A 14,182-nucleotide genomic window follows, 5' to 3' on the forward strand; every position below is an offset into this window, starting at 1 on the left:
GTGGGGCATCGGTCAAGGAATGGAAATGCCTTGGTGGGTCAGGGTGGGGGTGGAGCTGGAACAAGGCCCTGTAAGCCAAGTAGGTGGTATTCTCTCATGGGAGAGGCCCCACCTCTGTTGGCCCAGGTTCCTAAACACCCTTCCTCACTCATCCATCTCCAGGCCCCACGCTCCTCCTCAACAGTGACATCATCCGGGCCCGCCTGGGGGCCTCTGCACTGGACAGGTGTGTGTGGGGTATGGGGACGGGGAGCACAGGGATGAGCTCAGAACGTAGGATTCCTTCAGTTTCATTTGAGTTCTAGGCTGTGAAACAAGGAGCGTGGGCCCCCATCCCTCTGGCCACTGGGGAGACAGTGGGGTGAATTGGTCCCTAGAGGATGCAGTCATGTCTAGGCCTTGAATGTCCACATCCACGTCCCCACAGCAGTGGAGCTACATGGTCTCTGAGGGCACAGACCCCTGACCAGCCCCAAGATGACCCTCCCCACTCCCACCCTAGCATCCAAGAATTCCGGCTGTCAGGGTGGCTGGCCCAGCAGGAGGACACGCACCGCATCGTGCTCTACCAAACAGACACATCGCTGACGCCCTGGACTGTGCGATGCCTGCGTCAGGCCGACTGCATCCTCATCGTGGGGCTGGGCGACCAGGAGCCCACACTTGGCCAGGTCCGGAGACCAGGCACAGTGACCCCTATCCCTGGGATCCCGCCCCAGGCCCTTGGGTGCCTGTGCCGGGCCATGTGCACCTTCACCATTGGGGCTAGGTGGCCAGGAACCCAGGGGGCCAGCTGTGGGGGGCGAGGAGGAAACCACCGGTGAGAGTGACTTCAGTCCTCCTCACTCCCACCCCCCCATGCAGCTGGAGCAGATGCTGGAGAACACGGCAGTGCGCGCCCTCAAGCAGCTGGTTCTGCTGCACCGCGAGGAGGGCGCAGGCCCCACACGCACTGTGGAGTGGCTCAACATGCGCAGCTGGTGCTCGGGACACCTGCATCTGCGCTGTCCGCGCCGCCTCTTCTCACGCCGCAGCCCGGCCAAGCTGGTGAGGGGTGCTGTGGGGCGCAGGTCCACTGGCAGAACCCTTCGGGGGCGTGGCTAGTGGAGGGGCATGGCTTAGAGGCCAGAGGGGCGTGGCGGTGTGTTGAAGGTCCAGAGGGTGCCTCTTACACCCCCATCCTTATACGCCGTGTCTCTCTCCCCTCATACCAGCACGAGCTCTACGAGAAGGTTTTCTCGAGGCGCGCAGACCGGCACAGCGATTTCTCCCGCCTGGCGCGGGTGCTCACGGGCAACACCATCGCCCTGGTGCTGGGCGGGGGCGGAGCCAGGTGAGGGGTGCGGTCAGTGCCGGCACGGGCGGGACCAGGTGCCTTGAGGGGTGGAGCTGACTCCTTGAGCAGGATCCCACAGGGACTCGGCTAGCACCACGTTCCTTGCTGGTGGGGGAGACTGGAGGAGATTCCTGGGGGTGGGGCTTAGGGGATCCCCAGCAAGTCACTGAGTCTCCTCCACCGTGCAGGGGCTGCTCACACATCGGGGTGCTGAAGGCATTAGAGGAGGCGGGGGTCCCCGTTGACCTGGTGGGTGGCACGTCCATCGGCTCCTTCATCGGGGCCCTGTACGCCGAGGAGCGGAGCGCCAGCCGCACTAAACAGCGGGCCCGGGAGTGGGCTAAGGTGTGCGTTATGGGGAAGGGGTGGGGAGGTGATGGGGAAGGGTCCCTCCACCCCAGGAGCACCCTGAAAAACCTGACCTCAGAGGGGCTTCTGGACTTCTCCTGACCCTCCCTGACTTAATCCTGTGAGGCCCATCCAGATGCTTATAGAGATACCTCCAGGACCTTGGATGACCCCTGTGACTTCCAGGCTAGTGATCCTAGCCCCCAGCTCCCAGCTAGAACAATCAAGACCCTTAAAGACCTACTAGTCAGTGACCCCCAAGTAACTCCTGTTTGACCCCAGCTCGCTCCTCACCCCTAGAGCATGACTTCGGTGCTGGAGCCCGTACTGGACCTCACCTACCCCGTCACCTCCATGTTCACGGGGTCAGCCTTCAACCGCAGCATCCACCGTGTCTTCCAGGACAAGCAGATCGAGGTACATACTTCCCCCATGCCCCGCCCACCCCCACCCCTCCCCATAGGCGTACCCAGTCCTCCTGGATCTCGGTCCCTGTTCCTGCAGGACCTGTGGCTGCCATACTTCAACGTGACCACGGATATCACCTCCTCAGCCATGCGTGTCCACAAAGATGGTGCGTGCCCCCAGGCGGCCCAGCCACAACCACTGGGGCCGTTTGGGGAGTGGGTGCTGGGGGGGCAGCCAAGTTGTTAACATGAGTGACCATCCCTCCTGGCCTGATTGCTGAGCACTAACCGTCACCCACTAATGCCCCAGAGGGCCCCAGGTATGTCTGTCCTGGGGAGGGCGGGGGGGTTGGGAGACTTGTCGGGCGCCTCACCCCCTCACCCCCCGTCCCCGCAGGCTGCGTGTGGCGCTACGTCCGGGCCAGTGCCTCCTACTGCCCCTACCTGCCCCCGCTCTGCGACCCCAGGGACGGGCACCTGCTGGTGGATGGGTGCTTCGTCAACAACGTGCCAGGTCAGCGAGCCCACGGGGCTGGCCGGGCCTCTGAGTGCGTCTGAGTGTGCCTGTGCGTGTCTGTGTCTGTGTGTCCCGCTGGGCAGGCTCCCTGTGGCGATACGTGCGTGCCAGCATGACTCTCTCGGGCTACCTGCCGCCGCTGTGCGACCCCAAGGATGGGCACCTCCTCATGGACGGCGGCTACATCAACAACCTGCCAGGCAAGTAGCCACCTGCTCATCCCCCTGTGTGGACACACGGGCGAGCTCACAGCTGGTATGTGCATGTGTAGGATGCACGCATGTGCTGTGCTGGACATGCACATACACACACAAATGGGTGGGGTGCCTCCACCACCAGCTTTCTCTCACACCTGCTGACTTGAAGCATGCAGACAAGAGACAGGGGCATTTGCAACTTAAAATTCCATACACACAGAAGCGTGCAAACACAAGTAGACACCTATGCTGGCTACACAGACGCTTGAGGTCCCATAAGCCAGGGATCCACACAGTTCGCTTGCACACCAAGTTCAGCCCCCTGCCTGATTTTATAAATAAAGTTTTATTGGCACACAGCCACTCCTGGTCATTAACCTTTTGTCTGTGGCTGTGTCTGTGCAGCAGAGTCAAATAACTGCATCAGAGACCACACGGCCTAAAAAGCCAAAATAATTTTTCCTCTGGCCTTTTATGGTTTGCCAACTCTGGCACAGGCAGTCCAAACAGATACATGCACTCACACAACCACATTCACGTGAGCAGGTGTGTACAAACTCTGATGGACAGGCATGCTTGGACGCACAAGGAAACATACACAGACGTTGATCTAGGGCCATGTGAAAGGAATACAAACAGTACTGGGTGTGTGTACAGAGGTATACCCCACCCAGAGGTGGGTGTATTCACAAACATACAGACAAGAGTTGCATATATCTGATAAGGGTGCATACGGCACGCGTGCACACACAAAAACTTGTGAGGGACACAAGCAGTCTGATGGAGACTCAGGTGTCTTTGGGGAATGGGCGTGGCTATAGGACCTGTCCATAGGCACCCCCACACACAGAGACCCTCAGTGGGGCACACAGACTGTGACCACAGCACCCCACACACACTGTGCCATCACCCCACCCCTTCCCCTATCCATCCTGCTCCCCTGAATCTCCTTGAACCAGCTCTTTGTTGTCTTGCCTCAGTCTTGAGGTCTCTTATTCTACCTGGATTCTCTATCCTTCCATATCTCTGGCCACTGATCTCTGTCTCTTTCTCCCACCTGTCTCTGTTGCTATCTCTGGTCCCCTGTGTTTCTCTTCCCTTGGCTGTGTCTCCTGGTATCTTTTTTTGTTTTTAGCTGCTCTGGGTCTTCATTGTGGTATGTGGGCTCTTTAGTGAGGTATTTAGACTTTCTCTAGTTGCAGTGCAATGGGGCTTCTCCAGTTGTGGCACAAGGGCTTAGTTGCCCTGCAGCATGTGGGATCTTAGTTTCCTAACCAGGAATCGAACTCATGTCCCTTGCATTGGAAGGTGGATTCTTAACCACTGGACCAACAGGGAAGTCCCTCTCTGGGTGTCTTTATTCCCACATCTCCCTGTCAGTTTCCTTCCACCACTGTCTCCCTGCATCTCAGACCCACTGTCTGTTTCCATGACTGATCCCTTCACCTTTCTTTCCTGATGTCCTTACTATACTCTCTCTCTCTGTCACTCTCCTTCCATGTCTCTGTTCCCCATGCATCTGACTTCGTGTGTCTTTCCACAGTGATTTTGTCCCTGTGCTCCATCTTCTCCATTCCCTTGGCCCTGGTTCCCCAAACCCCAAAGCGCCAACACCCAACCCCACTTCCCACACATCATCAGCCTCTACATCCATCCATACATACCCCTTTGCATGCCTACATGTCGTTCACATGGTTTTTTAGCATGACCATGTGAGTGATGGTGTTTGTGGGACTGGATTGATCTTCCCTGCCCCGGTACTGGTGGGGAGCCCCCAGCTGACTCCCTGGCCCCACAGCGGACATCGCCCGCAGCATGGGTGCCAAGACAGTCATCGCCATCGACGTGGGGAGCCAGGACGAGACAGACCTTAGCACATACGGGGACAGCCTGTCTGGCTGGTGGCTTCTGTGGAAGCGGCTGAATCCCTGGGCAGACAAGATCAAGGTTCCAGATATGGCAGAGATCCAGTCTCGCCTGGCCTACGTGTCCTGCGTGCGACAGCTGGAGGTTGTGAAGTCCAGCTCCTACTGTGAGTACCTGCGCCCACCCATCGACTGCTTCAAGACCATGGACTTCGGGAAGTTCGACCAGATCTATGTGAGTTGGTGAGAGCCACCTGGTGACAGTGTGGTGGGCCGGTAGACCTTTACTTCTGAAAGCCCAAAACCACAGAAGGGGAAATAGTCTAGGGCTTTGTTTGGGATCTAGGGGGAATAGAACGGTAATCCATTAGTGATGTCTACAATGAGTGTCACAAGGGGGCGTGGCTGCACATGCGCTATATATCAACTACCAGGCAAGTTGCTCGGCCTGAAGCACAGTGTAGAGATTTCTAACACCATTTCTGTGTTGGTGGGAATAAACACCATGGTCAGTTAGTAATGTCTGCCACAGGTTTGTGATGCACTGAATGCAGTAGTGTGTAATGTGCCACTGGTCCAGAAAAATGGATCTTAGTGCATGCCAAGAGAAAATGGTCAGTAGCTGGGGACTTCCCTGGTCCAGTGGTTAAGATTCAGAGCTTCTGCTCCAGGGGGCGTGGGTTCAATTCCTGGCTGGGGAACTATGATCCTGCCTGCCACATAGTGCAGCCAAAAAGAGAAAAAAGAAAGCATCAGTAGCTGCCTGTCCAGTGCGCTGAGTAAAAAATGTTTGATGCCCTTTCCAGGCTCACTGGGAAGGCAAGCCATGATGGATTAGTGATGTCTGTAGTGGGCATGGGAGATGGTGATATTTAGGGGTATAGCACATATTTGCAAGGGCTTCCCTGGTGGCTCAGATGGTAAAGAATCTGCCCACAGTGCCAGAGAGCCAGGTTCCATCCCTGGGTCAGGAAGACCCCCTGGAGAAGGGAATGGCTACCCACTCCAGTATTCTTGCCTGGAGAATTTCATGGACAGTGGGGACTGGTGGGCTACCGTCCATGGGGTCACAAACAGTCGAGCATGACTGAACGACTAATACTTAATTGTAGAGCTTGAAATAAGCTTACACACTGCCACCTGTCCTTTGACACTTGACACACTCCGTGGGGCTGAGTTGGGAAAGAAATGTGCTAAGACAGATTAGTAATGTTTGGTAGGGGCACAGGATCACAGGACATGGGGGTGAGTGTGCTAAGTACACCCAAGTCTGAACTTTATGTAGTCTCAAATGCCAGGTCCTACAGAGCAGCAGGCTTCTGAGGGGCCAGGGGAGGAGCAGGCATGGTGGGGATAAGCAGAGAGGAACATTCTGGGGGTTGCACACATGGCCCCAAGCCCCCTTCATTTCCTGCAGGATGTGGGCTACCAGTATGGATCGACCGTCTTTGGGGGCTGGAGCCGGGGCGACATCATTGAAAAGATGCTCACAGACCGGTGGTCTGCCGACCTGAACGAGAGCCGCCGTGCAGACGTAAGCTTGCGCCTTCCTCCATCAGCAGGGCCCCTCTGACAACAGATTCCCCCCCAACCCCAGTTCCCTCTGGACCCCGGCCCACCCCACCCCCACCCCCCGAACACACACACCTCAGATGACCGCCGAGAGCCTCATCCACATTACCCGGCAGGTGCTCGCCTTCCCCAGCTCTGGCTTCACCGACTTGGCGGAGATAGTGTCCCGGATCGAGCCGCCCACCACGAGCTACGTTTCGGTTTCCGACGGTTGTGCTGATGGTGAGGGACCGAGGGCCACCCTAGGAGGGTGGGGATGATGTACGTGGCCGGAGAGGTCAGACCAGTCCTGAGCCGCGTCAACTTCACCCACGCCATTCCAGGGGAGGAGTCGGACTGTCTGACGGAGTATGAGGAGGACGCGGGCCCTGAGTGCTCACGGGACGAAGGGGGCTCTCCGGAGGGCGCAAGCCCCAGCACTGCCTTGGAGATGGTGAGAGGAGGATGGCCCGGGCCCCCCTCCCCACCGCCCGCGCAGTGGGGAGACTCTGCTGATGTGCCCCCCCGGCCTGGGCTGTGTGATGACACATGCAGGGCGTGGGGGGCCACCCCTTGTCCCCACAGGAGGAGGAGAAGTCGATCCTCCGGCACCGGCGCTGGCTGCCGCAGGAACCCTCCAGCCCTGCTGCAGATACCTGAGGACCTCCAGAGGGGTCCCTGCCTTGAGCTAGACAACGGGTGAGCCCTATGGGGGTGGCTCACTCCCCCTCTGCCTGCTGCTATGCCTGTGGCCCTTTGGGTCCCCCTTGACCCCCAGGGCCCACACACTGGACTGGCCTGTCCCCCCCTCCCTGGCATGGGGGAGGGGCAGCACTGCACTGATGACCCTCGATCAGTCACACCAATAAACCTTCCCCTCTTAGAAGTGGCCTTATGTCATCTTTGGGTTCAGGGGGCACCTCACTCCGCCTTCCATGCTCAGGATGGTGGAGGCTGGCACTGAAAACAGCCTTGAGCTTGTCACAGTGACCAGTGCTCCCAGCCTTGGGCTGAACATCCCCCACTCCCAGTGGGAGTGGCCTGTAGTCCCACTCAGTGCAGGCTCTGGACCACACGGCCTGCAGATGCTGTGTGCCTCTCTGGGAATCACGGATGCCCATTCTGGCACCCCTCATTCTCCATACTAGGTTCCCACAGCCTTCGCCCCTTGACTAGTCCTACTGTGTGCAGAAGCTCCATGTCTTCTATGTGTTCCTATTGTGTGTTCTCCTGAGCCTGGTCCCCAGAGGATGTCCCATACATACACGCATAAACGGAGCTCAAGAACTTTACTCTCGGAGGCTCCCAGCCAGGTTCCTCTACTGCGTGCTGCTGGCCTGTTGGGGCTCCCCATCACTGCCTCCCCGGAGCCAGAGCGGGGATGTGACAATGGCTGGGCTCATTCACAAGACTATCTTGCGGACAGCGAGGAACCCTGGATGATTTTTTGTTTGTTTAGTTGTGTGTGTATGATTTATTATAAAATATACATCACATAGGAGACTTCCCTGTCCATCCAGTGTTTAAGACCCCATGCTTCCAGTGCAGGGAGCATGGGTTCGATCCCTGGGTGAGGAACTAAGATCCCACATGCCATGTGGCATGGCCAAAAAAGGTAAATAAAATTTTATATGTATATGTTTTAAAATTTTTTTCTTTTTAATTGAAGTATAGTTGGTTTACAATGCTGTGTTAGTTTCTGGCACACAGCAGAGTGATTCAGTTATATATAAGCCATACATTCATTTTCAGATTCTTTTCCCTTACAGATTGTTATAAAATACTGAGGATAGTTCCCTGTGCTATACAGCATGTCCTTGTTGGTTATCTGGTTTTTTTAATAAAGTGAGAGTGAGTGTTTTTATTGACTCACTATTTACCTGGCTGTGTCAGGTTCTCATTGTGGCATGCGGAATCTTCGTTGTGTCATGGGAGATCTTTCACTGTGGCACACAGACTCTAGTTGCAGTGCACAGACTTTACTAGTTGTGGCACATGGGCTTAGTTGACCCTGGGCATGTGTGAAGTGAAAGTGTTAAGACACCGTGGACTGTAGCCTGCCAGGCTCCTCTGTCCATGGGATGTTCCAGGCAAGAATACTGGAGTGTGTGGCCATTTCCTTCCCCAGGGGATCATCCCATTTGTTTAAAATGTATTCATTTTAAAAACGTATTTATGGTTGCTGTGGGTCTTCATGGCTTTTGGCACAGGCTTTCCTCTAGTTGTGTGGAGCAGGAGCTGCCCTTTGTTGTGCATGGACTGCTCATTGCTGTGGCTTCTTGTTGCGAAGCACAAGGTTAGGCACACAGACTTCAGTAGTGGTGGCTCGTGGGCTTAGTTGAAATCTTCCTGGACCAGAGATTGAACTTGTGTACCCTGAATGGCAGGTGGATTCTTATCCACTGCCTCACCAGGGAAACCCCCATTTGTTTATTTTCTGTTTTTATTTCCATTACCCTAGGAGACAAATCTAAAAAGATATTTCTGTGGTTTCTAAGAGTGTCCTCCCTATGTTTTCCTCTAGGAGTTTTATAGGATCCATTCTCATATTTAGGTCTTTAATCCATTCTGATTTTCCTTTTGTGTATGGTATTAGAGAATTTTCTAATTTCATTCTTTTACAGGTAACTGTCCGGTTTTCCCAGCACCTCGTATTGAAGAGATTGTCTTTTCTCCTTTGTATATTCTTGCCTCCTTTGTTGTAGATTAATTGACCATAGATGCATGGGTTAAGGCCTCTTTTCTGTGTAAGGTGACACATTCATAGGTTCCAGGAATTAAATTTTTGGAGATATTTTGCCTAGGTTAAAGCGTCTGCTTGCAATGCGGGAGACCTGGGTTCGAACCCTGGGTCGGAAAGATTCCCTGGAGAAGGAAATGGCAACCCACTCCAGTACTCTTGCCTAGAGAATCCCATGGACAGAGGAGCCTGGTGGGCTATAGTCCATGGGGTCGCAAAGAGTCAGACATGACTGAGCGACTTCACTTTCACTTTCACTTGCCTACCATAAGTTCCTAGGAGAAAAGAATGGCAACAGCAACCCACTCCAGTATTCTTGCCTGGAAAATTCCATGGACAGAGGAGTCTGGCAGGCTACAGCCCATGGAGTCACAAAGAGTCAGACACGACTGAGTGACTAACACTTTCACTTTATAAGTTCCTAAGTTCACAAGCTAAGCCAATAGGAGACTCTCAGTGAATAATGGTTGTTACTAGGATGATCAGTAGATCATTATTGACATTATCACTATTTATACCTGGAACTTCAGCATCTCGAGGGTGGGAACTTAGTCTCCTGTGTCTTCATTGTTGAATCAATGATGTCTCCCTTTTGGGGAACAGTGTCTCAGCGTGTCAGCACCATGGACAGCGAGGGTGCTATCCCAGGTGCTCCCAAGGCCCACCTCCCTCTGCCTTCACCTTCAAGCCTCTGATATCCCTGCCCTCTTCAGATCCTGGGGAACACATTAAGCTGAAAATTAAGCCCCTGTTTGTACCCTGCAGACATCTCCACCATAATTGCCCCCCACTCCATGTTCACTTGCTCCTCCAATTCCACTAGCATTTCTTCTGCAACTCAAACTCTTCATAGATTCCTGCCTTGGAGCTCTTTACTCTGTGTAGTTGAATAAGTCTATTCTCAAATATTGCCTCTTCAGATTGTCTGAAAGTACTGTCTAAATCAGTTTCCCCACTCCCACTGCCCTGTTTTCTTGCCTTTTTTTATTTTTAAAAAATCTTTTGGCAGCACTGTGCAGCATGCATGATCTTAGTTGTTTGACCAGGGATCGAACCTGTACACCCATATTGGGAGCATGGAGTCTTAATCACTAGACTTCCAGGCAAGTCCCCTCCATGCCTTTTTAAAAAAATAATTTTATTTATTTATAGCTGTGTGGGTCTTTGTTGATGTGCGGCTTTTCTCTAGTTGTGACAAGCAGGGGCTACTCTTTGGTTGCAATATGCAGGCTTCTCATTGTGGTAGCTTCTTTCATTCCAGAGCATGGGTGGGCTCTAGGGAGCTCAGGCTTCAGTAGTTGCAGTGTGTGAGCTCAGTAGTGTAGCTCCTGGGCTCTAGAGCACAGACTCAATAGCTATGATGCATGGGCTTAGTTGCTCCATGGCATATGGGATCTTCCCAGACCAGGGATGAAACCTGTGTCTCCTGCATTGGCAGGCAGACTCTTTATCACTGAGCCACCAGGGAAGCCCCCTTCCTTGCCTTTTAATCATACTCACTGACCTCAGTTGCTTCGCTTGTTTATCATCTGCCTCTTTTTGCTCAAATATAAGTTCCAACCCTGGAGAAACCTTGTGTAGAAGAGCTTTTGGCCCATAGTAGGAATGTTTGTCTAATAAGATCAAGCTCTGGGGATGAAGCAAAGATACCTGAGATGTCCCTTATGCTCTAGGAATCTCGAGACCCCCCACTTGGAAGCCACATAACATCCTTTTTCCCTTAAGCACATATGAGCATCACCAGCAGCAGTAACAATGGCAATTTTTGGAGAGAATTTCCATATATCATGTCTTGTGCTGATGCATACATATTCTCTCTTTGAACTCTCACAATAGCTCCATAGAGGATGTATATTATCATTATTATGATTATTATCCCATTTCATAGAAAAGGTAACTGAAGCTCAAAGAGAGGGTTAAGTGACACAGTTGCTAAGAGATGGAGCTGGTTTGCATATTCAGAAGCTTAACCACCAACTTATACTATCTCCCTGGGAAATGGATTTGTTGAAGTTTCCTCACTAGGCCGCATTCCTGTGGACAGCACTTGATCCTCAGGAAAGAAGTCCTCTGTGGACCTGGAAAGAGTCCCCTGATCACTCAGCTCCCTTCTCTCACTGAAGCTGGGAAGGCTGGGACCCCTGGCACCTTGGAGTTGAAATTGAGTCTGTAATGGGGTGATTTTTGTTGTTGTTCAGTTGCTAAGTGGGGTCCAACTCTTTGTGACCCTGTGGACAGCAATATGCCAGGCTCCCCTGTCCTTCACTGTCTCCTGGAGTTTGTTCAGATTCATGTCCATTGAGTCGCTGATGCTATCTGACCATCTCATCCTCTACCGCCCCCTTCTCCTTTTGCCTTCTATCTTCCCCAGCTTGAGGGTCTTTTCCAATGAGCTGGCTCTTTGCATCAGGTGACCAAAGTATTGGAGTTTCAGCTTCAGCGTCACTCCTTCCAATGAATATTCAGGGTTGATTTCCTTTAAGATTTACTGGTTTCATCTCCTTGCAGTCCAAGGGGCTCTCAAGAGTTTTCTCCAGCACCACAATTAAAAAGCATCAATTCTTCTGTGCTTAGTCTTTTTTATGGTCCAACTCCCACATCCATACATGACTACTGAGAAACCATAGCTTTGACTATATGGACCTTTGTCGGCAAAGTGATGTCTCTGCTTTTTAATACACTGTCTAGGTTTGTCATAGCTTACCTTCCAAGGAGCAAACATCTTTTAATTTCATGGCTGCAGTCTCTGTCCACAGTAATTTGGAGCCCAAGAAAACAAAATCTGTCACTGCTTCCCCTTTCCCCCCTTATATTTGCTGTGAAGTGATCGGACTGGCTTCCATGATCTTAGCTTTTTCAATGCTGAGTTTCAAGCCAGCATCCCTCCAAATCTATATATTGAAATCCTCATCTCCAGGACATCAGAATGGGACTTTATCTGGAGATGGGATCTCTAAGAAGCAATAAAGTTGAAAGGAGATAATTCAGATGGGTCCTAATCTGTTATGTGACTGGTGTCCTTAAAAAGGGTGGGGGAAATTTGAACACAGACACACACAGAGGAAAGATGATGGGGAGACATAGGGAGAACATCACCTAAAAACCAAGGAACCCCTGAGACTTTGAGAAGCTGGGAGAGGGGCATAGAACAGAGTCTCCCTTACTGCCCTCAGAAGAAATCAAGGCTGAAGCATCTTGATCTTGAACTTCTAGCCTCAAGAACAGAGATAATCCATTTCTGTTGCTTAAACTACCCAGTCTGTGGTCCCTGGCTGTGGCAACCCTATCAAATGAGTAGAGAGCCCTTGGTCGGACCCAGGTGCATGAGGTAGATGGGTTAGTGTATCAGTCAGGAAAATTTATGTTATAGTAACCAGGGTGCATAAAATTTAGATTATGCAGATGACACCACCCTTATGGCTGAAAGTGAAGAAGAACTCTTGATGACAATGAAAGAAGAGAGTGAAAAAGCTGGCTTAAAACTCAACATTCAGAAAGCGAAGATCATGACATCCGGTCCCATCACTTCATGGCAAATAGATGGGGAAACATTGGAAACAGTGACAGACTTTATTTTCTTGGGCTCCAAAATCACTGCAGATGGGGACTGCAGCCATGAAATTAAAAGACAATTGCTCCTTGGAAGAAAAGTTATGACCAACCTAGACAGCATATTAAAAAGGAAAGACATTACTTTGCCAACAAAGGTCCATCTAGTCAAAGCTATGGTTTTTCCAGTGAACTGTGGTGTTGAAGACTATTGAGAGTCCCTTGGACTGCAAGGAGCTCAAACCAGTCATTTCTAAAGGAAATCAGTCCTGAATATGCACTGGAAGGACTGATGCTGAAGCTGAAGCTCCAATACTTTGGCCACCTGATGTGAAGAACTGACTCACTGGAGAAGACCCTGATGCTGGGAAAGATTGAAGGCAGGAGGAGAAGGGGTAACAGAGGATGAGATGGTTGGATAGCATCATTGACTCAATAGACATGAGTTTCAGCAAGCTCTGGGAGTTGGTGATGGACAGGGAAGCCTGGCATTCTGCAGTCTATGGTGTTGCAAAGAGTTGGACATGACTGAGCGACTGAACTGAACTGAACTGAACTGAACCAGGGTGCCTAAAGAATACAAAATTAATTTCTCACTCCCAGGATGTATCCATCACAGATCCACTGGGGATTCTTTCCCATGTACCTTCACTCCATGACCCAGGCGATGAAGCAGCCACTGCCTGGAATATGTCAGGACATCATAACAGAGGATAGAAACTCTCCGGAGGGTCTTTGCACCGGCCATTCAATTCTCTGGCCCAGAAATGACACAGCATTTCTGTTCACTTCTCATTGGCCAGAATAAGTCATGTGGTCCCACCCAACTAAGAGAGAGCAGGAAAGAACAGCCCTACCCTGTGCTCAGAAGAGACAGCAATGGAAACATTTGATGAACATTCATCACTAATAGAGTTAGTCAGATTTCACTGGATCTTCTTGATCTGTTTTGGCTACTTCTCTCTATTCCAGAGCTTGATCCTCAGCTAACACTAAGAAATCTTGGGGTTCCAGAGGCCTGACCCGAACTCACAGAAGCTGGGAAAGAAGAGTGGAGCCAGAGGAGGCTGATGGAGCCAGGCTCACAAGAGGTGTGTGTGTGTGTGTGTGTGTTTCTAGCCAGGTCTCTGGAAATGCCCATATAGAGATTAGACAGCAAAGTGACAACTATGTTGGACCCCAGACATCCGGGAAGTTGAGTTTAAAAGACTTCTTATACATAGAGTTAGTTTATGGTCCAGAAATACCACTCCTAGGTTTCTACCCAAGAGATATGAAAGTATATGTCCACAGAAATGTTGTACATGAAAGTTCAGGACATCATTATTCATAATAGCCAATCAGACGCCCAACCACTGATGACTGAATAAAGAAATTGTGGCATATCCATACAATGGGACATTTATTTGGACCTAAGTGGCATAGTGGTAAAGAATCCCCTTGCCAATGCAGGAGACACAAGAGATGCAGGTTCAATCCCTGGGTTGGGAAGATCCCTGGAGTAGGAAATGGCAACCCACTCCAGTATTCTTGCCTGGGAAATGCCATGGACAAAGGAGCCCGGTGGGCTACAGTCCACGGGGTCACAAAAGAGTCAGACACAACTGAGCGCAACAGAACAAAAAGGAATGAAGTACAGACACATGTTACAACATGGGTGAAACTTGAAAAC

The 14,182-nt window shown here is 51.6% G+C and overlaps 1 protein-coding gene across 24 annotated transcripts in view; it reads left to right on the top strand.

Annotated features, from left to right (window-relative positions):
• PNPLA6 (patatin like phospholipase domain containing 6) overlaps window positions 1–13,503 on the top strand; it is a 30,451-nt gene extending 16,948 nt beyond the window's left edge. For 13 of the 24 annotated variants that reach the window (XM_059888435.1, XM_024994649.2, XM_059888432.1 and 10 more), the window contains 13 exons: window positions 163–226; window positions 503–671; window positions 865–1,047; window positions 1,215–1,333; window positions 1,525–1,681; window positions 1,985–2,101; window positions 2,189–2,258; window positions 2,692–2,808; window positions 4,604–4,905; window positions 6,088–6,204; window positions 6,359–6,464; window positions 6,566–6,675; window positions 6,777–7,107. In XM_059888435.1, the coding sequence (XP_059744418.1) occupies window positions 163–226; window positions 503–671; window positions 865–1,047; window positions 1,215–1,333; window positions 1,525–1,681; window positions 1,985–2,101; window positions 2,189–2,258; window positions 2,692–2,808; window positions 4,604–4,905; window positions 6,088–6,204; window positions 6,359–6,464; window positions 6,566–6,675; window positions 6,777–6,881 (1,736 nt within the window). In that variant the 3' untranslated portion in view covers window positions 6,882–7,107. Of the gene's footprint in view, window positions 1–162; window positions 227–502; window positions 672–864; window positions 1,048–1,214; window positions 1,334–1,524; window positions 1,682–1,984; window positions 2,102–2,188; window positions 2,259–2,488; window positions 2,606–2,691; window positions 2,809–4,603; window positions 4,906–6,087; window positions 6,205–6,358; window positions 6,465–6,565; window positions 6,676–6,776; window positions 7,108–7,369; window positions 8,107–13,482 lie in introns of those variants that run through there. The other 11 variants (XM_059888436.1, XM_059888437.1, XM_024994653.2 and 8 more) reach the window with 5 other exon arrangements.
• The last annotated feature ends 679 nt before the right edge of the window (window positions 13,504–14,182 follow it).

Source organism: Bos taurus, chromosome 7 (assembly GCF_002263795.3).
Source record: "Bos taurus isolate L1 Dominette 01449 registration number 42190680 breed Hereford chromosome 7, ARS-UCD2.0, whole genome shotgun sequence".
Classification (NCBI taxonomy): Eukaryota; Metazoa; Chordata; class Mammalia; order Artiodactyla; family Bovidae; genus Bos; species Bos taurus.